The following is a 21,753-nucleotide window of genomic DNA, read 5'->3' on the forward strand; positions in this document are numbered from 1 at the left end:
AAAGATCACCATATGCCTACATTCAATTTTACGCAGTATGCGAATTTTAACACATTACGACCGCGAAAAGAATATTTTACTTTACTATAATTTATTTTATTTTCGAAAGAAAATGTTCAAAATCCAATATGGCGGCGATTGCTTCTGACAAAATGCTGTCGATGTCAACATACATGTACACATTCGACGATCTAGTTCTGGCTACCATAACTTTAAATGTCGCTTTTTATGATTTGTGACTGGCGCGACTTTGTACAGGTCTGTCAATACTAAATAAACTGTACGCTGAAGTTTCTTTAGCTATCGAAGACCTTGACAATTTTGACGAGTAAACAGACAATTGCAGCGACTGACACTTTATTTGACAAAATATACAGGGCAATACGTTTTCCGACTTCGGACGACGAATTTAAGGAAGCGCAGAACGTGTTTTTTATATAATGTTATGGGTATGCCGTGTGTGATCCGATGCATCAATGGCGCCCATGTTAAAATCATTTCCCCGAGAACAGGGAACGACAAAAGTACAAACAAAAATCAAAACATGTAAGAACTAGTATCTTACCTTTAATTATCCTTTAAAATTCATCTAATAATCCATTTAACTCAATAATTGACGATTTGCATCTAGGGTCTTTAATAATTATTTTAGCATAGTTAAATATAGACCCTTATGCCATTCTATCACTTTATTCAAATGAGTTTATGAACGCGATAAACTTTCTTCTTCGTCACACGCTACGTCATGTACTCTACATTACTGCTGTTCAAATGAACCGTAGCAGTTTATCTAATAATAGCCGTTGGTAAACTCGGTTGCATTTGCAGATTTCTGCATACAAACATAAGTATGTTTAAACTTGCACAATGTTTTATTTATCTATGGTAAATGCCCTTATTGTACGAGAAACTAATCATATATATAAATACACAAAGAATGGAAAACATTCCAGTACACAACAGATAAATGAGTAGAAAATACCCGTGTACAAAATGGGACGTTCCCAATTCCGGTGTGATGCTTTTTTTACCATCTTATACTTTACACAGCTCTATGCCTAACGTGAATTAAAAAGGAAAGCAAACATAGCAGACTATTCATGAACTGTGCGATATGTGTATGGCTTGTTGTACATTCTTAATATTTAAGTTAAATGTCAAAAGTTTATGCTTTGGTTATAAACAATGCACATTACACGAAATAAGGAAAATGTGATCAATTGACAATTTAGATATGTCGACATATAGTACATGTAGAAAACATGTGAAATAAGTCGCGTTTATAATAAATCGTCAAAAAAATGGGGAAAATGACGCAATAAGTATGTCATTTTATGACGCCATCAATCAGCTGATTCATTATACGGATGGCGAAATAATGTCATTTGACTAGATTTAAAGGTTGAAGGTCGTATAATTTTAAAGCTTAAGTTTTGGCGACTATGTTTCTTATGAAAAATCATTCAGTGGTAAAGTAAATATAAATAAAAAATAACAAAACAAAAAACGTGTAATTTTATATTTTATTTCAACATTTCTTTTGGTGAATATGTCATATATATTTTTTTCTGCAAAATATGCACATTTTCTTCTAATGGGTGACCTTAAAATTCGATCAATGAACCAAACAATATCGACCTAATTTTAGCGCATATCGCATGACGTCATTTAAAAAGTAGTCCGTGCACGCGACAGGTATATTCCACAGTGTTGAATACAAGCAAGTATATTTCACAACGTGTTATACCGTCAATGTCGCGGTGAAAATGGGATAAATTCTATTCGTGGTCTGTCTTCCATGATCGCGATAACATACCACGGGTATACGAAATCGAAATAAACACAAATCAATGAAGAAATGAATTGATTTATGTCTTTACGTAAATTATTCAATTAAATTACAAATACTACAGCTGAAAATGCTTGTGTTACATCGTATTTATTTAAATTCATTTTTTAAAGGGATTACATCTATCAATGTATGTTGTATGTATCGGGTTTCGCTTAAATGTGTATCATTCTGTTCGATTCATCAATATGAAGTAAAATGTTTCTCGCCTTGTGTAAACAAAAACGACTATCCCACTTGTTCCGTATTGTCCCGTCTTGTTCTCTCCCGTTCTGTCTTTTCATCCATCAATGTTCATCCATCATTGCTCAGTACATATCGTTATGTACCACACGAACATACAAACAACATCACATTACTGTATAAAACACTGGCTAATGAAGGGCATGATCATGTCATAAACAGTTTCAATACCATATTCACACATTTTTTCACGTGAAACAATGTTTTGTCTACGTTATCAGTGCTTGCAAAATTCACATATACACTTAAATATGTAATAACATGCACAATAATGTTATCATTAATTTTGAAAACCAAATTTACTTGTATAATGTGGTAATGTGGAGTCAGTACCATGGCTACATGTTTGTAAAATTTGTCTTGTAAATGCAATACACATTGAAAGTATGAATTTGCCACCGATCAAGCCATATGGTAGTGGCTGGCATGCACGGAACCAGTACATGCGCATAGAGCGTGACATCCGATGCGATATAGAAATTATATAACACATATAATGACAATTTTATTTTAATATTCGTTTTCTGTTATCAGGGGAATCAACTAAGACATACAATAAAAAGGTTCAACCGCCATAAGGAATATTTTCCACCACTTAATATATATAAGCACGCGAACGCGTTTAGACTTCATAGACCATAGTTGTAGATTAGTTTTTATACTGTAATTTAATCGGTTGTATATGTATATATTATAATATTCTCAGCGTTTGTGTTACCGCCTTTACTACCTGCATAATTGCAATTGTTACCATACACGAAGACATTATCACCATATAATAATCTTATTTAGTGAGTTGTTCTACTCATATAAATTACAGAAACATGCTAATATTACTTCCTTTATGCACTAACTCACGTATTAACTTACTTAGGTATTAAATTGAATTTTAACAATTCCCTTTTCGTCATTATTTTGATCTGAACATGTGCATTTAAAAATAAATAGATCTTCAACTTCACTAAAACGTTTACACATTCGACGTTAATTAAGTTCTGTATATAAAAAAACACAAAGCAATTCAGGGTTTATTTCAACCTTATTTGAATGTTTCTTACTGAAGTTTATTTATGCCTTATTGACCCGAATAGCACAAAGTTGTTAAAATGATACTTGAATCGTCCAAATTCCCCTTGTGTTCTTCGTATTAATACAATATTTTACACTTAGTTTTATGTATTATTAATTCATCGTAAGACACTACGTGTTATATTAAAGAAAAGCTATAGTGAATGTTATATTTGATTTCAAGAGAGAACCAAATTCTTCATTCAGAAGCACGAACAACAAACGTTTTAATTTATTTGAATTTATTTAACGCGATATGTTAATTGTTTTTAGGTATAAGAATATGATTTATTTCATTATAAAATTTAATTTTTAATTTTTATAACAATAAACGGAAACAGTTCGCGCCAGAAAAAATAACTCTTTCTCACTGGCCCTGTATATTCAGCCCGAGTACTTCCATTTCCCAATATAAGAACAAATGAAGCAACACAGTATCATGCGATACAATCTTGTTTCTGTATATTCATTTAACATTCGAGTCTCATATTAGTGGAATTAATTGAACACGCTAATAAACAAAAAAAGGTGTTTCACTGATAAGTGAACAAAATGTCTCCGACGTTGACACAGTTAACTCGGGTTTCCCATCAAAACGTGGTCCGTGTAAGATTTTTTAGCATGCACTTTTGGTTAATCTGTGGCATTCTGTAACGAAAATTGTCTGGGCGGCACTCAATGTCACTGCCTTGGCTGCGCGGTCGGTCGTCCGTTGGGGCGATATTTGTAACCGAAAATGCCCCAACTGCGTGAACGGATTATGTGAGCAGAGCAACGGTTTCTGCCAGCTGGGATGTGTCAATGTTTTCTATGGCGACAATTGTAACTACAAATGCGGCGACCGGTGCGCGGTATGTAACCCAGTGTGTTGAAATCTGCGAGCTGAGTGACGTTGGCACATCATCGGTGACACGTGTCAGCGTAACTGATGCGTCAACTGTGTCTCTGACCCTGGGTTCGCCATGTACGCAAAACATAACGGTGACTGCAATTGTTGCGTGTGCAAGCCCGGATTCCTTGCCCCACAATGTACTCTGATATGCAATCCAGCATGCGCGGAGAGAGGTCACGACGTGCAGATGTGTAAAATAATCACCGGGGACTGCCTGTGCAGATGTTACGATGGGTTTTACAAACCCACGTGCGCGCATCCGTGCAATATCACGTGCAGGAATAAACGATTCGCGAACGCCGAAAACAACTGCGTGAACCTGTGTAAATGAATATTAAACATTTCCGACCTGTGGCACTTGTTGCAATTCAAACTGTGTCATTTACACATGCGATGACATAGATGGCGCTTGTAGCTACATGTACGGCTGTCGCATCGATTACTATGCAAAAACCAATGCAAGTTTACGTGTCTCCAATAACACGACAATTGCGTCCGAACGCTTGCGTATTGCAAAGATTGCGACCTCTAAAACCCGGATTTCAGTGCAGAGCGGCTGGTAGGTGTTAGGACGGAAAATCAACCGTTCTTTCATTAGTTCTTGCATGTTGCTTACCTGCTAATCGGCAACCAAGCTTTGTTTAGCTCTTCGGACAGCTCATTGAGATATTGGTTTTATTTAATCTGTTTCTTTAAACCATAAACTAGCATAGCGTGCTATGTTTTATTTTATGTCTAATTTAGTTTTTCAATATATTATTGTTCATTCATCCGATCCCTCATACGTCCAGTTTTAGGGGAATAAACTTGCTACTTTTTCCCTTATCTTAATTCATTTCATTTCACAACACTTATATATTTATTCTGCTGCGGAACATACGAGTATGTATAAGCTTAAGTATTTCTCTTGTTCTACTCGACATAATGTTCATGTAACTTATACGTCACTATGTAAGTACGAAACAGGCTCGAGGTTATACAATTCAAATATTTAGTTGTATAAACCATGTGCATTAACGTCTTAATTTTGTGGAGATAATAACTTAAGGATACGCTGTTAAATATGATACGTTATACTCAATACACGTATGAAATTTTCGCTCTCGCCAAATGTAAATTTACTGACCCAGTATCAAACCGTGCCGGGTTATTTAGAAGCTGTGGAATGTATATTATTCTATCAAAATCTATTCTGTGCTCTTTCGGTCGTTTCAGGATCCATGTAAATTACGGCTTAACAGTTTTTGTTGTTTTTCAATGTCATGCGTCTCAACTTAGAGTCCCCTTTTGCGTACATACATCTGTATTGTGTTTTAGGTATAATACTCATTGATTTTTCAGATAATTATATCAATTTGGTTTATAACGTGTATTTGGCATTAATATTTTCCTAAATATTAATGTTGAAGCATACACAACTTAAATGAAATAAGAATTGTTTACCAGTCACAATAACTTTATGTTCAATTTCTAGTTAAACTATATTTTCTCACACAGCGGGTAACATCATGAAATGTTGAATCTTGTTACCAGTTCGCACACATCGATACTGTTGCTGTTAAACAAATACATTTATAATAAACCTTAACATATTATTAATAGTTTTGCCTCAGTGTCATCTGCGTCTGTTATCCGATTTCCGGTGTTTGCCAAGGCGCATGAGCTACTACGGAGAAAAGTGTGACATCCGGTGTGGAGTCGATGCACGCGCTGTGCGCAGTTTAAAAGCATGTCTGGTTTGCAATACCGGAGCTCATGGACTGTCATACAAATACAACTGCAGTACCCAGTGCCTCCATTTGTAGTCCGGTATGATTTCCTGCAACAAGGTGAACGGTTGTGAACTATTTCAGAGGCGCATGCGTAGTAAGCTTCTATCGACCCACGTGTACCTCGTCATGCAGTTCGTATTGTGAGGATGTCGTTTTCGAACTTCAGAGCGGAAACTGCTCACGTGGGTGCAACGTCTTCTGGGTTTCTGTGACAGCACGTGAAGCGAAAACTGCTTTGACCGGAATTGCCTGTGCGCGGCTTACAGATGCATTGACGGATGCGTTCCCGAAATGTACGGTCCTCAGAATCACAGGCATCTGCAATGATTATGGATACTGCACCATCGGCTGCTATCATGGGTGGAAGTTGGGCATGTTTAATCGGATTTGTAACTCCTTATGCACAGATAAGCGGTGTAAAAGGACATTAATGAGTTATACAGAGTGCAGAGAGACAAATCCGTCACCGCTGTTTGGAACGTTCTGGTAGAATCATGGGATAGAATTTGTGAAGTCAAGTTTAACTGTAACATTGTCCTTTTAAACAAAATATTTGTTTCATAAAAAAAATCGTCTAATTACAATGATGTTATATACGTATTTAACCAAAGACAAACAAGGAGCCACATGGACTAGATACGTGTTAGAACGAACGGCTAGCTTATTAGCTTAACCTCTTACGCATACGCATGACCAGCGTCATCTAAAAAAAACAACATATCAGAAATTGCAACAATAATGAAAAACTTTACCAGCACCGAAGAAACACAATTGTATTAAAATCAGTACTTTACTTATACTTAGTTCATTTAAATATTTTGCATACAGTTAAAGAATAATAGTCAAACAACAACTTAATGATCTTTTCGATCACTCTGCATATCTTAGACTAGATGTACACATACGGTAGGTTAGTGATAGGTGCTTAATGGTGCTGTATAACGTGAGAGTTATCACAACACGGTACTTAATAAATCAGGAGATTTAAAGTTTTGCGGCTGATGTTATTAAAATAACATATGAGTTTATGGAAGCATAATAATGTAATTTAAAATCACCTGTAACTTAAACAATATTTATGCAAAGTAAAATAAAATGACAGAGCAATAAATTGTCCCCGCTTATAATTTTGATAGCATGCCTGCTTTAAAACCCCAAGATATACAGCAACAAAATATACATATATACAGAAACAAAACTTTACCTGCATCAGCAGGAGAACAGTGATATTACAGCACGTGTAATTAATGGCGAGGAAAGAACAGTGTGGCCCATAATCATGGAATAAAATGACACACACTGCATAACAAGCAAACATAGATTAATAAAATTGGGGTCAATGCCTCAGAACGGTCTTTGAACAAGCACTAGGGGCATAAACGGATTTTAAAGAAGTCCAAACCACACCCTTTACCGAGAGAAATTTATAAAACATAAATAAAAAGGAAAAGTAACATATAAGCATCACAATATAAATTTGATAGAAATACAATAGAATATATTTCAATTGTGTTACCAGTAAAGGACTCAATGCTGAGATGTAAAAGAAAGCAACGGAACTGTAACATTTTGAGCAAGGATAAAACGAAACTGAAATAAGTATCCACGTATTCTTTTTTTTTTTAAATAAAAACAATAGACATAGCATCATATACAGAGAATAACAGGTTACTGTCCCATCATTTTGTAATATATCAGGCAAGGCTTAGAATAATGTAACGGCGAGGCTTGCCGAGCCGTTATTTTTATCGTGCCGAGCCTGATATATTACATAACGATGGGACAGTAACATGTAATTCTGTTTATCATACCAAATTTCCCTAAAAATCTCAAAACAATTCATTTAGTATATTTTAAATGTACGGATCACCGCTAATTTTGCTGATCCGGCTTTTACACGTTTACATATATGTAGCAACGGCGTTCGAAAAGACGACACGAATAATCGCTTATTTTAAACATCGTATAGAGAAAACAGTTTTTAAACTACGGTGGGAAATAGTACACCCGCTTTAATTATAAACGTCTTGAATTGGAGATCAGGAATGAACTGCAGCGACAAATTTAATCGAAGAAAACACTGTACCGAATAGTTTGGAGACGCCATATTGGAGATGTGTATTGAAATTTACATTTTGATGATAGTGTCAATATTGACATGAACGTGTTTAATCGTTTGTTTAAATAGTTGAGGATTAGCATACAGATATCATTTGTCTTGACTTTCTGTGCAACACTTGCGAGTGCAATTACTATATCGATATTTAAGATGTATTGTCCATTTGATGACTTCATTTAACTTCTGTAGTGCTGGCTGTGTTGAATTTTGTTTTAAATAAACGTTTTTGTGATTTATGACTTTAAACTAGAATAAATATGTACGTTCTTGGTATGAAATTGTTTGTTTTGTTGAACCTGATTCATGTTGATAGAAATGGTCGACATTATTGCAAATCCCACGTAACTCCAAACATTGACTGAAATAAGAACTTCCCGTTGACCATGATATAAAAAAATATATCAGGCAACCTTATATCAGGCAGATATCAATGCGGTGGTAAGATAAAGTTAAATATAAGATATTGTCATGCATTTCAGACAGTAACTGCAATACTATTTTATACGTTTGTAAAACCTAATATCTCTTACCGAACAAGCAAACAGGTGAGATTAATAAACAACTCTTAGTATAATTCTTTACAACATGTATGATTGTTTTCTAACAAATTATTTAGATGTGTTCATGCTTTCAATCTTAAAGCTGTGCCAAAGAATTTATTGTAATTCTCGTAATAATGTTTGTAATGTCATGAATGTCACAACTTTTGTTTTAGCGGTTTCGTCCTCTACGGATTCGAACAATCCTGATACACATAACGATAGCAAGCCATTACCTGCGGCAGCAGTGGGAGGATCAGTCGGTGGATTTGCCGCTGGTGTTGTTTTGGTGATTGTTATTATTATGCTAAGACGCCGGTATCGGATCAAGTGCCCGTGTCAGCGCAGAGACGAATCGGGTACGTTTATTGAAATTGTGTATTCGTTCATGTACCATTTATTCGAACTTGTAAGCATATGGAAAAGTGTTCACTGGTAATGTATTTTGTATATTAAATTCGTGTGTATGGAAAAAATATTCATTTATCAAAGATAGTGAGTTTAGCGTTAAAGTAAACGGTCAATTTTAAAGGACTTAATTAGATCTTTTTTATGAATATATCAGAATTTTACAGATTTATATTTATTTCAAACTACGACAAGGATACACATTATAACTAAATGAATATTTATTATTGTTGATAGGCGATCAGTCTGACAATAGTGACAGCAACGCACGAATAAACGCGAACGCTAGTGGCCAAGAAGGACGTATGTAACATTTTTCAGTGTATCTTTTACATCAGATTAAATGCAAAAGCAGGTCAACATTATTGGATATTTTAAAACTATTCGGATTTACCAATAACAGAAAAATGGAATTTTAATATAGAAATATCGTCATTCGAAAGAAGATCTTGTTTATGTATTAACATGTGTGTTTTGGTAAATATTCTGGATTAAAATGTGAATGTTTTGAATACTTTAAGAGACTTACACAATGAACTTAACCCAAACCGCAATACTGTTTTTATGCATTTTCAAAATACTTTCAGATATGTACGCCGGATTACATGCAAACAGGTAATGCACTGTAATGAAGTAACAATTTATGTTTCCATTATGTCAAACCGCAGATAGGTAATACGATAATTTATTATGTTTCCATTCACATCTTAAATGCACGACAATAAAAGAATGAAATGTGGAAAACAACATTGAATATTTGAAAATATTTGATTTTGTTTGTAATTATTATGTTTCTTGATGTTTCATTTTACATGTTTTCGATAGAAACTCTGAATACGATGTTGTTGAACCAGGGCATTTAGAAACCAACATGAATCAGCTACACCAAGGAGCGTATGTACCATTTGGTAAGAAATCCTCAATGTTTGTTTTATTCCAAAGTCTTTTGTTTTGTGTTAACGCAAAGTTTTCTGAAACGTGTTGTATTGATTAAATAGCTAAACCTGACATGCTCGTAAATATATTGTCTAATACGGATACACTAACTGTAAATAATTAAGATAAAAACAGTGGATAACTTACTGTAAGGTTTGACACATTTATATTGCAGATTCGCGCTTAAGGTATGTAGGGAATTTTTTATAGAAATAATTATAAGGTGTATCTACTAAGTAAACTATGATGTCAATAAGCATGTAAATTATCGTTGATTCATATTGTTGTCAATAAAAAAAAGCAATACGTGATCATAGGCACAATCACTTTAATCAGTTATGGATACACATGTCAATACAATGCAAACTACAGGTAAGAAAGGTAACATTTTGATCAATGCTATAATGAATATGTTCGGCAACATTTCAAACTTGCATATTTTACATACCTGCCTGATACAAATGTTAACATTTAAGTTTATACAAACGTGATTTAAAGCTTCGTAGGAAACTATGTAATATATATTTTAAAATATATATATATATATTTGTTGCTCTTTATAGGAATGAGCAGATATACAACTCACTGACTTCACCTCAGCCTCAGCCAAACAGTGAAGCGGAATCAGTAGAATCTCAGTTGTGAATTCAATTGCTTCGTAGAAGAAATGTTTTTGTTCTTTTCACAATATGTATATCCCTTAACTCATTTGTATTTCTAAGCTTTACTTAATTTATTGTGTCTTTTTATTAAATCAACTTTTGAATCACAAAAACATTGAGTTATAATAACAAAGGTTATGAGGAATGACTATGTATTTGCTATAACGGAAACATATATGTATGTAATGGTGGAAAATTACGTCCTCATACCGACATTATGATAATTGCTTAAGTTTGAAATAGGTTAAGCGCTTAGAGTTCGAGGTTAAAACGAAACCAACCGCATACAAAGTAGACTGTTCAAGTACATGTACAGGTAACGAGGTGATATTTCTTGTATTGTTATAAAAAGAAATGATCTTCATATCAACTCGGCGTCAGTCTTGTTGTTCATGTTACATGTATCGTTCTTTACAATTAATCTTACGTTGTTATTCATTATTGACTGCTGGCATGTATAACTTGTATCGTACAAATACCTACCATAATGCCACTCTAGATGGCTGAGCTTTTTATTTACTATTAATAAGATCAATGTCATAGTTTGAAAAGCTAATTTTTAAAATGTAATTTATAATGCTAGATTTTTTAAGACAGGATTAAATATTCAAAGCTTTCATACGATTTGTTATTTGTGTTCTGCTTACTGTTTCAACTAAAAGTACAAAAATAATCAAAGTAAATTCAAATAAAGTAGACCACTCGTTATTGACAGTTATATTATTTTTTTATTGAAATCGACAATGCTCGTAGTTCAAATGTCCCGCCGCAATGCCGGAGAGGAATAAAAAGAATGCCGTCAGTTTCATCGTAACATTTTTGCGTCACGTTTATGCCCTTCGCCTGAAATTGATAGTTTTTTTTTAATTGAGCCGACGATCAGAGGCATGAGTCCGCTATTTTGGCTGTAGGTGACGTTCTAAGTAAGATTTTGTTCATCCATGTTTGTGTCCGTACCATATGCTCCATATCTCCAATGCATTTGCTATATTGAAGATGTTCAGAAGATATGTGTCAGTCACACCGGCTCAATGTCACAGTTTAAGGTCGATAGTATAGACATCATTTTGTCATTTCTCCTTTATATCTCCTGTTTTTTTTTATAAAAAGGTTCTTATGAGAAGATAATATAATTCAGAAGATGGCAATCAGTCAATCACGCTGACTCAATGTCGCGATTTAAGGAAAAAAAACCTCGGCAGGGGATAATTATCTCTTGGAATGAATTAATTTAATATGTACGCAGCACATCATAGCACTTAATACCGGAACATTATTGTTACCATAACAGAAAGCAGCGGAACATTCTTTCAAAAGTAGCTTAAATGATTGTTGCGTACGTTTCAACGTTACACAAAGTACCGTAATAGGCCAAGCTTCAATGTAAATAAAAAGGAGGCATGTTAAGAACTATTTGACTAATAACTAAGAGCAACTGTCTTAAATATTTAAAGATCGGAATTTTATTTTAGACTTAAAATTTTTCTTGAAAGTCTTAAAGATATTAACAAGAAAAGTTGGTGAAGAAAATGATTTACAATTTATCTTTGATGATTATTTCAAATATAACAAACATGCAGTGCAATATACCATTGACCGGACAAGATTTTGTTTGATAACTAAAAGCATATTTCAGCGTTAAACTTTGATTACAAAAATAGCAAAATTGGTATTGCATCAAACATGTCTTCAATGAAGAAAACTATTAAGCTCGAGAAAATGAAATAGGGGAGACATTCTAGTTGTTTATTCATAAACGTGTATAAATCACATAACTTAAGATAAAAAATATTAAAACTGGAATAACCGTCTTACTTATGTCCCTCAACGACATTCAGAGCTGAATGACATTTCGGTTATGGATCCATCCTGGCCGTAATTCAATATTGAACGGTTTTTAGGCATGGTTTAAACTATGTTGCCAATATATGCCCCTCATATATATTGCAAAACAGGTCTTTCAACATCCCCCTTAACTTAGTCCCCATAACTGTTTCCTGGAGAGTCGGTGAAATAACCAGACGCTCCCAGACAAACTACGACGGTGCCAGACAGTCTCCTAAACAGTCTGTGAACACGCCTACCAGACACTCACAGACAGTCTGAGACGGTGCAAGACAATTTCCTGCAGAGTATATGACTGTGCCGGACACTCCCTGACAGTCTGTGACCTTGCCATACTATTCCAGAAGTCTACGACAGTGCTAGAAAATCTCCTCGACAGTTTGTGACTATGCACGACACACCCTGACAGTCTGTGACGGTGGCAGATACACCCAGACAGTCTTATACTGTGCAGATAGTCTCATATCTCTTAGACAGTCTTTGACCTTGCCAGACACACCAAGGCAGTCAATGACAGTGCCAGACAGTCTCCGAGACAGTCTTTTACGATAATAGCCACTCCAAGACAGTGTATGACGGTTCCAGACAGTCTCTTATACAGTCGGTGACGATGCTAGACACTCCAAAACAGTCTAGGACTGTGAAAGACAGTCTCATAGACAGTCGCTGACGGTGCAAGACACTCCTAGACAATCTTAAAAGGTACCAGACACTCCCCTAGACAGTCTACGACCGTACCGTACAGAAACATAGACAGCATGTGACGGAGCGAGAGAGAAATTCACAGACAGTTTACGACGTTGCCACACAATCTCATAGACTGTTTACGATGGTGCCAGATAGTCTTCTACACAGTCTGCGACGTTGACAGACACTTCCAGACAGTTTACGACGGTGCCAGGCAGTCTTTTAGAGACTAACCCTAAACCATGGTATCAGACACTCACAGACAGCCTTTACGGTGACAGACAGTGTCCTAGACAGTCAGTGAATGTACCAGACACTCCCAGATAGTATACTACGGTGCCAGACAATTGCAGAGACAGTGTGGGATAGTGCCAAACATTCAAAGATCGTCTGTGACTGTGCAAAACAGTCTCTGAACATGCGAGACATTCTTTTACAGTCAATACACGGCGTGCCAGACAGACTTCTAGACAGTCTGTACACATGTCAGACACTCCCACTCAGTCCTACGACTGCGTCATACAGTCTCCTAGACAGTCTCTGACGGTACCACTCAGAGCGTCAACGACAGTGCTCGACAGTCTCATTGACAATCTGTGACAGGCCAGACACTATTAGACCGTCTCTTTGGGTGCCGGTCTCCTAGAGAGTCTACGACGATGCCAGACTGTCTCCTAGACAGTCTGTGACGATGCCAGATACTCCCAGACAGTCAACGTCAAACACTTCAAGACAGTCTACGACGGTGCTAGACAAGCTCCTAGACAGTCGGTGATTGTGCATGACATTAACAGACAGTCTCTGAGGGTGCCAGACACACCAAGACAGTTTAAGACGTTTTCAGACAGTCTCCGAGACAGTCGTCTGTGACGGTGCCAGACACTTTCAACCAGTCTGCAAGGGTGCCAGACACTCCCAGACAGTAAACGACGATATTAGACTGTCTCCAAGACAGTCCGTGACAGTGTAAAACATTCCCATTCAGTCTACGACGGTTCCAGACAGTCCCCTACACAGTCTGTGACTGTGGCGAACATCCACAGACCGTCTTCAACGGTGCGAGACAGTCTCCTTGATAGTCTGTGACAATGTAAGACACTCCCAGACAGTATACGATGGTGCCAGATAGACTCATTAACAGTCTATTACGGCGAAAGACTCTCCATAACAATTTCAGATTGTACAAGTCAGTCCGGTAGACAGTTCACGACTGTGTCAGACAGCCTCCTAGACAGTCAATGACGGATCTAGACACTCCAAGATAGCTACGACGGTGCTAGACAAGCTTCTTGACATTCGGTGATTGAACCAGACATTCCAAGACAATCTCTGATGGTGCCAGACATTGTCAGACTGTTTAGGACGTTGCCAGACAGTCTCTTAGACAGTTGGTGACGGTGTCAGACAGTCTTCTTAACAATCTTTGATGGTGCCACACACTCACAGAAAATCAAAGACGTTGCCAGATAGTCTGCAGGACAGTCTTTGAACATGCTAGACACTAGCAGACAGTCTACAACGATGCAAGATTGTCTCCAAGTCAGTCTGTTACCGTGCAAAACACTCCCATTCAGTTTATGACGTTTCAAGACAGTCTCTTAGCCAGTCTGTGACGGTGTCAGATACTCTCATACAGTATACAACGGTGCAAGACTGTTTTAAAAACAGTTTTTGACGGTGCCAGACACTTCCAGACACTATGTGAAGGTGCCAGACAGTCTCTTAGCCAGTCTGTGAACATAACAGACACTCCCCAACAGTCTGCAGCGGTGCAAGACAGACTCCTAGAAAGTTTCTAACGGTGCAAGACAGTCCTTGACAGTGTACGACAGTGCCAGAGAGTTTATTGACAGTCTGTGACGGTGACAGGCACTCCCATACAGTCTACGACGATGTCATACAGACTCATAAACAGTAAATGACAGCGAAAGACCTTCCATAACAGTCTTAAACGGTGCTTGACACTCAAAGACAGGCATCGACGGTGCAAGACAGTCTCCTTGACAGTCTGTAAGGATGCAAGGCACTCCCACACACTAGGATGTTAGACAGTCTCATAGACAATCATCTGAGACAGTCTGTGAACAGTCGAGACAATCCCAGTCAGTCTACGAAGGTCTCTGGATAGTCTGCTGTGTGTGTTCCAGCACTTTCACACAGTCTGTGACAGTGACAGAGACTCCCAAAAAGTCTTCGACGGTACCAGACAGTCTCATAGACAGTCAGTAACGGTGCCAGATCTTCTTTTAGACAGTGTTGGCCTGTGCCATACACTGCAAAACAGTAAACGACGGTGCCAGACAGACTCCTAGACAGTCTCTGAACATGCCCTACACTCACAGACAGTCAACAATGTTGCCACACAGACTCAAAGACAGGCTGTGACAGTGGAGGACACTCCCAGCTAGTCTACGCCGGTGCAAGAAAGTTTCCTAGACCGTCTTTGAAGGTGAAAGACACTCCCAGAAAGTTTACGACGGTCCCCGACAGTCTCCTAGACGGCCTGTGACGGTGCCAGATACTCCTGGATAGTCTGTAGCAGTTCCAGTCACTCCTAGACAGTATACGATAGTGAAAGACAGCCTCCAATACTGTCTGTGACGGTACCAGACATGTCCAGTCAGTCTACGACGGTGCCAGACAGTTCACTTTACAGTCTGTGAAGGTGCCAGACATTTTCAGAAAGTCTACTAAGGTGTCTGATAGTCTCTTAGATAGACTGTGACGGAGCTAGACACACCCAGATAGTATATAACAATGTCCGACACTCCTAGACATTATACGACAGTGCAAAACATTGTCATAGACTGTGTGTGACGGTACCAGACACTCCCGGAGACCGTCTAATACCGTCGTAGGCTGTGTAGGACTCTCTTTCCCCGTTATAGACGGTCTGGGAGTCTCTGGCATTGTCGCAGACTGTCTGGAAGTTTCTTGAATCGTCGCATACAGTTTATGAGACTGTCTTGTACCATTGTAAGCTGTCTGTGAGTCTCTGGACCTTTATATACGGTCTTAAATACTCTGGCACCGTCGCAGACTTCCTTGGAGACTGTCTGGTTCCGTCGCAGACGGACTTTAAGTCTCTGGCAAGGTTATAGGCGGTCTTGGAGTCTCTGGCACCGTCGCAGACTATCTAGGATAATGTCTGGCACCGTCGTAGACTGTCTGGAAGTCTTAAGCACCCTCGCGTTCCGTCTAGGAGACTGTTCGGTACCGTCCTAGGCTGTTCTTACCCTAACCCTATGGACTGTTTGGGCAATCGGTCACTTGCCTTAAATAAAGGACCAACTAATTGTTTTTCATGAAAATTCAATACTGCTCCAGCAGCTGGAGTTTCACTTCTTTATATTGGGAGTCTCTTGCGCACCGTAATAGACGGCCTGGGAGTCTATAGCAGTGTCGCAGAATGTCTAGCAGCTTGTTTTGCACTGTCGTAAACTGTCTGGAAGTCATTTGCACCGTCGCAGACCGTCTAGGAGACAGTCTGATACCGTCATATGCTGTCTGTGAGTCACTGGCTCCGATCTATACGGTCTGGGAATTCCTAGCACCGTCGCAGACTGTCAAGGTGACTGTCTGGCAACGTCGGTGTCTTTCTGAAAGTCTCGGGCCGCGTCTGAAACTGTCTAGGATAGTGTCTGGCACCGTCGAAGAATGTCTGGAAGTCTTTGGCATCGTCGCGGACCGTCAAGGAAACTATTTTGTACAGTCGTTGGATGTCTGAGAGACTGTCTTGCAGCGTCGTATACTGTCTGGAAGTCTCTGGCACCGCCATAGACCGTCAAGGAGACTGTCTGAAAAGGTCTTAGGCAGTCTTGAAGTTTCTGGCACTGTTAAAGACGGTATTAATGTCTGTGGCACGGTCACAGACTGTCTAGGACACTGTCTGAAACCGTCGTAGACTGTCTTGAAGTCTTTGGCATCGTCGCGGACCGTAAAGGAGACTGTCTGGTGCCGTCGTAGGATGTCTGTGAGTCGGTCTGGCGGCACAGTCGTACACTGTTGTTGAGTCTCCTGCAGTTGCCCAGATGGTCTTAAAACCGTCGCAAACTGTCTTTTAGTCTCCTGAAGGTGCCCAGACGGTCTTGGTACCATCGCAGACTGTCTGGGAATCTACTGCAGGTGCCCCGCCGCTCTTGTAGACTGTCTGGCACTATCGCAGACTGGCTTGGAATAATTTTGTTAAGTGCGCGTGCCACTGAACGTTGCGTTAAGCGAGAGTGTTGTCATTTTGTTAGTTTTATATTTTGATATTATGTATTTTTATTGCTTGTTTTGAATTTGAAATAAACGCTTTCTGGCAAATAAGCATCGTCTTATATATATGTTAATTTCTTTGCATGTTTATACCGAAATTATAGACGACATCGGCAGTTAGGGAAATTGTGTGACGCACTTTAACACATCAAACATGCATGATAGTTCTTTTTTCATATGATATCCCCCTGGTTGCTTACCGGTGTATTGATGCAGTTGATAACGAGCACCCCGTCGGGACTACAGTAGGGTGCTAATACACACGTGTATCGTGTTCAATACCCGATCCATGCTACAACGTGTAAGAACGGGAATTTCAGTAATTCTACCTGTTTAAGGCTCGGATATCGAAATCACCGTTACTCCGATAAAAGATCATAATTAGGCTTATGTATGAAGTGAAAGGACAGTTGAACGTTTCCATTTTGCACGTTAATGATTCTGATAATATGGTGACAAAGGCAGCAGTCATATGTAGTATTGTGTTTGACCGGAGAGTAGCGTGATCTGTGTCGGTGTTGGGCGCTCTGAGGGCGCAATCCGGCTACATAGGTACATAGGAACCTCTTGTGGCTATAGTCCATTTATCTGGTTCGGCAGACAGGGAACATGTATATTTTTATATGTATGTTTTATACCTAAATTACCTAAACGTATATTTATCCTGGTTACTTATTTATTGAGGTTTGAGTTAGTCGCAATGATTGTAGATACGTTGTACTATATTTAGTAAGTATTTGGAGGACGAGTGGCACGGGCACGCGCTTTATTATTACTTGTGCAAGGAACGCGTTTTGTTTATATACGTATTTTTGATATTCCGATAGGCTTAAGGGAGGTAATTTATTCAAGTAAAACGAGAGATTTTTTGCGATGCCTTTTTATAACTCTTGTTTTATTAATTACATACGAATATACAGCTAAATTTAAGATGATTTTTACCATTTTTTTTTTCGGGAAAGATATATTGAGATTTTGATATTCCATAGAATGCGAGTTTCCATATATATTTTCTATTGCAGGTGAGGTAATTTAAAATGTTAAAGTCTCCGAATTGGTCTTTGTTTTATCTATTTACGTTCATTTTCAAGCTAATGGCGATTAAAAAATTAATTATTATTAGTATGTGCTCACTTGGATATTGGTACGGATACATCGTGTTCATATAACTGTTACTACATCCATTTCATCATCATTCAGGTCGGGCTACACAAATCTCGTGAAGAGGCCAGTAGGACCTGTAAACAAACTCTGATACACGCACTCTTCACTCATCGTGGCGCTCTCGAATGTCTGATGCGATATATAAGACCGATGTCATATATAATAAAATATTCGCTGGTATTTTCGATTAATATGTTAGATTGCTTAGGACACAATGAATCTAGTGTATTTATATTTAATCGAAGTGAGCTCATTGTTGTTTCTGGCGGTATTCAATTTCTGGTAATAGTTTCGCGATTAAAGACGTCGGTTCTCGGTTAGGAGTTAGATGTGGAATGTTCTTATTTGTTAATGTGCAAAGTGCTTAAAGGCGGTTTATCGCACTTTATTAGTCGGCGTTTCAAGAGAATGGGTAATACATGCAAATCAGTAGGTGCTTAGAAGACTTAAGTACGGCAAGAACCACAACTCACTCAGCTAGGAACGATTACCACTGCCTGTCTGCAGCAGACGACAAATGATTCTGCTCTAGCAGTGAATGCATATACCAGCTTGTAAACGCCATTGGCCAGTCTAGTGTTTATCATTAAAATATGTACATATTGGCTGCGTTCATGGAAAACGGGGCTTAATGCACGTCAAATAAGATTAGCCTGTGCACAATCATAAGCATATGCAATGCGAACAAGCTAATCAAGGAGGACAACAGCGAACAACTTCAGTGCCTTCAGCGCTTTGATTTATAATATACATTATGTCCTATGTTATATTGCGTATAGCTGCTTATATATGTGAATATAAAATATGTAAACCGTCTTTATTTTTTAAATAAATGAAATCATACTGAAACTCTACGAATTGAGGGTTTACATGTTTCTATAAGCTGTAAAAGATTATTACAAACAACAATTATTATCTTTTTTAATGCAGACACTTTAAAAGACTGTGGGTGCGTACCCAGGATCCTGCGATAAATCAAACGGAAAGGTACTTTAGGTACTTAAGCTACGTTGATGAAACTCGGACATTGTTGACGCCCTGTCTTCAATAAATACTGTTTTTGAGTGAGGTAAAACTTACAAATGTATTTGTTAGCCAATTGACGTGTATCGTGGTATTTTGAAATTATTTTTAAAATAACTGGGCTAAGCATTGGTTTCGGTAGAAAAGTACTGCAACAATTTCGCTAGATTTGAACACATTTTAACACTCCGCATTATGATATTTTGATTCAATTTTTCATATTTATACCAAGTGAGTTTTCATTTGACCGCCTTGCGAATACAGATCCATTAGCATGTGCTTGTGTATTATAATAACAATTAATGAGTTAATTTACTACTTACAGTATCGGTATTTTCATCAACATCGTCGTTTTCATCGTTATCATCATCATCATCAACATCATCATCATCTCATCATCATCATCATCATTATCATCATCATCATCATCATCATCATCATCATCATCATCATCATCATCATCATCATCATCATCATCATCATCATCATCATCATCATCATCATCATCATTATCATCATCATCATCATCATCGTCGTCATCATCGTCATCGTCATCGTCATCATCATCATCATCATCATCGTCGTCGTCGTCGTCCTGCTCCTCCGCCTTTACCGCATCATCAGCAGCAGCATCGTCATCAGCAACAGCAGCAGCATTATCGTCACTATCACCAACAACATCGTTATAGTCGTCATCGTCGTGATCATCATCATCAGTGTCATCATCATCGTCATTGTCATCGTCGTTGTTCTCCTCCTCGTCGTCGTCATCGTCATCATCGTCGTCATCGTCATCATCGTTATCATCATGAACAATTTCAACAACCGTAAAACCTATTGCTCAGCTCATTTTTGCAGTGAATTCGGATGATATATCAAATCTTTTTGATTAATAGAGTTTGCTGCTTAATGTATTAATAACTTAATGATAATGTTGATAATATTGAAAATAAATGGTTTCAATTTTATTTATCCGTTTAAGATGCAGTATTTGACCAAGTCAATTTGTCGCTAAAAGTATTCATTACACATTCAATCCAAAAAGCGTTACGAGTTGCTATTGAAACTATAATCGCATTCCGATAAAAATGGTGTCTGTATTAGGGCCTGTTTAATTTCTACGCTTTATTGCAATTCATAAAAAATATTGATAAGGGTACCGGTATATCTAGACACACTCTGTTATCCAAACAATCCTTGTGATCATAAACAAATAAACAATGAAATATAAATAAAATTAAATGATTAAAAATGGTATCTTCCTTTTTGCTGTTGCTAGTTATCAACAGAGTAGCAAAACTTTTCAATATAAATTATATTCAATTCATAGCACGCTTAAAGATTTGAAGTTTATCTAAATCTATAAGCACAAACATATTTATGTTTGTTAATACAAAGCTGTAGCAGTTTTCTGATTGCGCTTGAAAAGATGTGATTGTTGTTGTTGCATTAATAGTATCATTAGTTTGTATTTCCAGATTAGGTATTCCACCATACATTTTGTTTTTAATCAGATGTCTTATAATTGGCATTGCAATATTTCAATAACGAGTAATCAACACAATTGACTTTATGTATTTTTAATTGGTTATCCATATTATCATTAACACTTGAGGGAAAAATAAGCTGTGTCATTTTTTATTTTTTATTTTACTTATGGTTCAGACAACTCTGCTTTTACTATATTCCGTAGTAATTATAAGTTTCCGGTCACTTAAAGATATTGTTTTTCGTGTTGGAAAATTTAAATAGGAAAAATATTTAGAGACAAGTGTGTTATGTTTGTTTGTCAATTATTTAGTTGAAGTAGAAATAATACATCAATGTACATAATTTTATTGTGTTGTTCCCTTCGTTCTTTACTTTAAAAATACAACTTAACAGATTTGCAATCAACTGAAATAATATATAAAAAGTAAAAACAATAAACGTTTGGCTTTCTTAATACGATATCATTTCAAACGCTGTTGGAAGGAACCATTGCTTATTAGAGGTTTACAAGGTAATTTACCCAAGTACGCAAATGTAATGGTCGATTGCCCTTAGGCATGATTCTGTTTTATTACTTTAATCCGGTTGTAAAAATGCATGATCGAAGGGTCATCAGATAAGCAAAAACAGGGCCAAAATCTGATAAAATAGCGCTGTTTAACTGACTGTACGAAAATCCGTATGTCCGAAAATTTAGAATCATGAAAAAATAAATATTTTGGCTTAAAAAGGAAATGTAAGACAATTTAAAATGTAAGAGAAAATACGGTGGTTTTATGGTGTTTAAATCGATTA

General features: G+C 37.3%; 1 protein-coding gene across 1 annotated transcript in view; it reads left to right on the top strand.

Moving 5' to 3' along the window:
• LOC127869742 (multiple epidermal growth factor-like domains protein 6) overlaps positions 1 to 11,105 on the top strand; it is a 166,997-nt gene extending 155,892 nt beyond the window's left edge. The window contains exons 17-22 of the mRNA XM_052412401.1: positions 8,659 to 8,841; positions 9,128 to 9,193; positions 9,478 to 9,505; positions 9,716 to 9,798; positions 10,002 to 10,014; positions 10,390 to 11,105. Coding sequence (XP_052268361.1) covers positions 8,659 to 8,841; positions 9,128 to 9,193; positions 9,478 to 9,505; positions 9,716 to 9,798; positions 10,002 to 10,014; positions 10,390 to 10,471 — 455 coding nt within the window. The 3' untranslated portion in view covers positions 10,472 to 11,105. The remainder of the gene's footprint in view (positions 1 to 8,658; positions 8,842 to 9,127; positions 9,194 to 9,477; positions 9,506 to 9,715; positions 9,799 to 10,001; positions 10,015 to 10,389) is intronic.
• Positions 11,106 to 21,753: the final 10,648 nt, after the last annotated feature.

The sequence above is a fragment of the Dreissena polymorpha genome, chromosome 2 (genome assembly GCF_020536995.1).
Source record: "Dreissena polymorpha isolate Duluth1 chromosome 2, UMN_Dpol_1.0, whole genome shotgun sequence".
NCBI lineage: Eukaryota > Metazoa > Mollusca > Bivalvia > Myida > Dreissenidae > Dreissena > Dreissena polymorpha.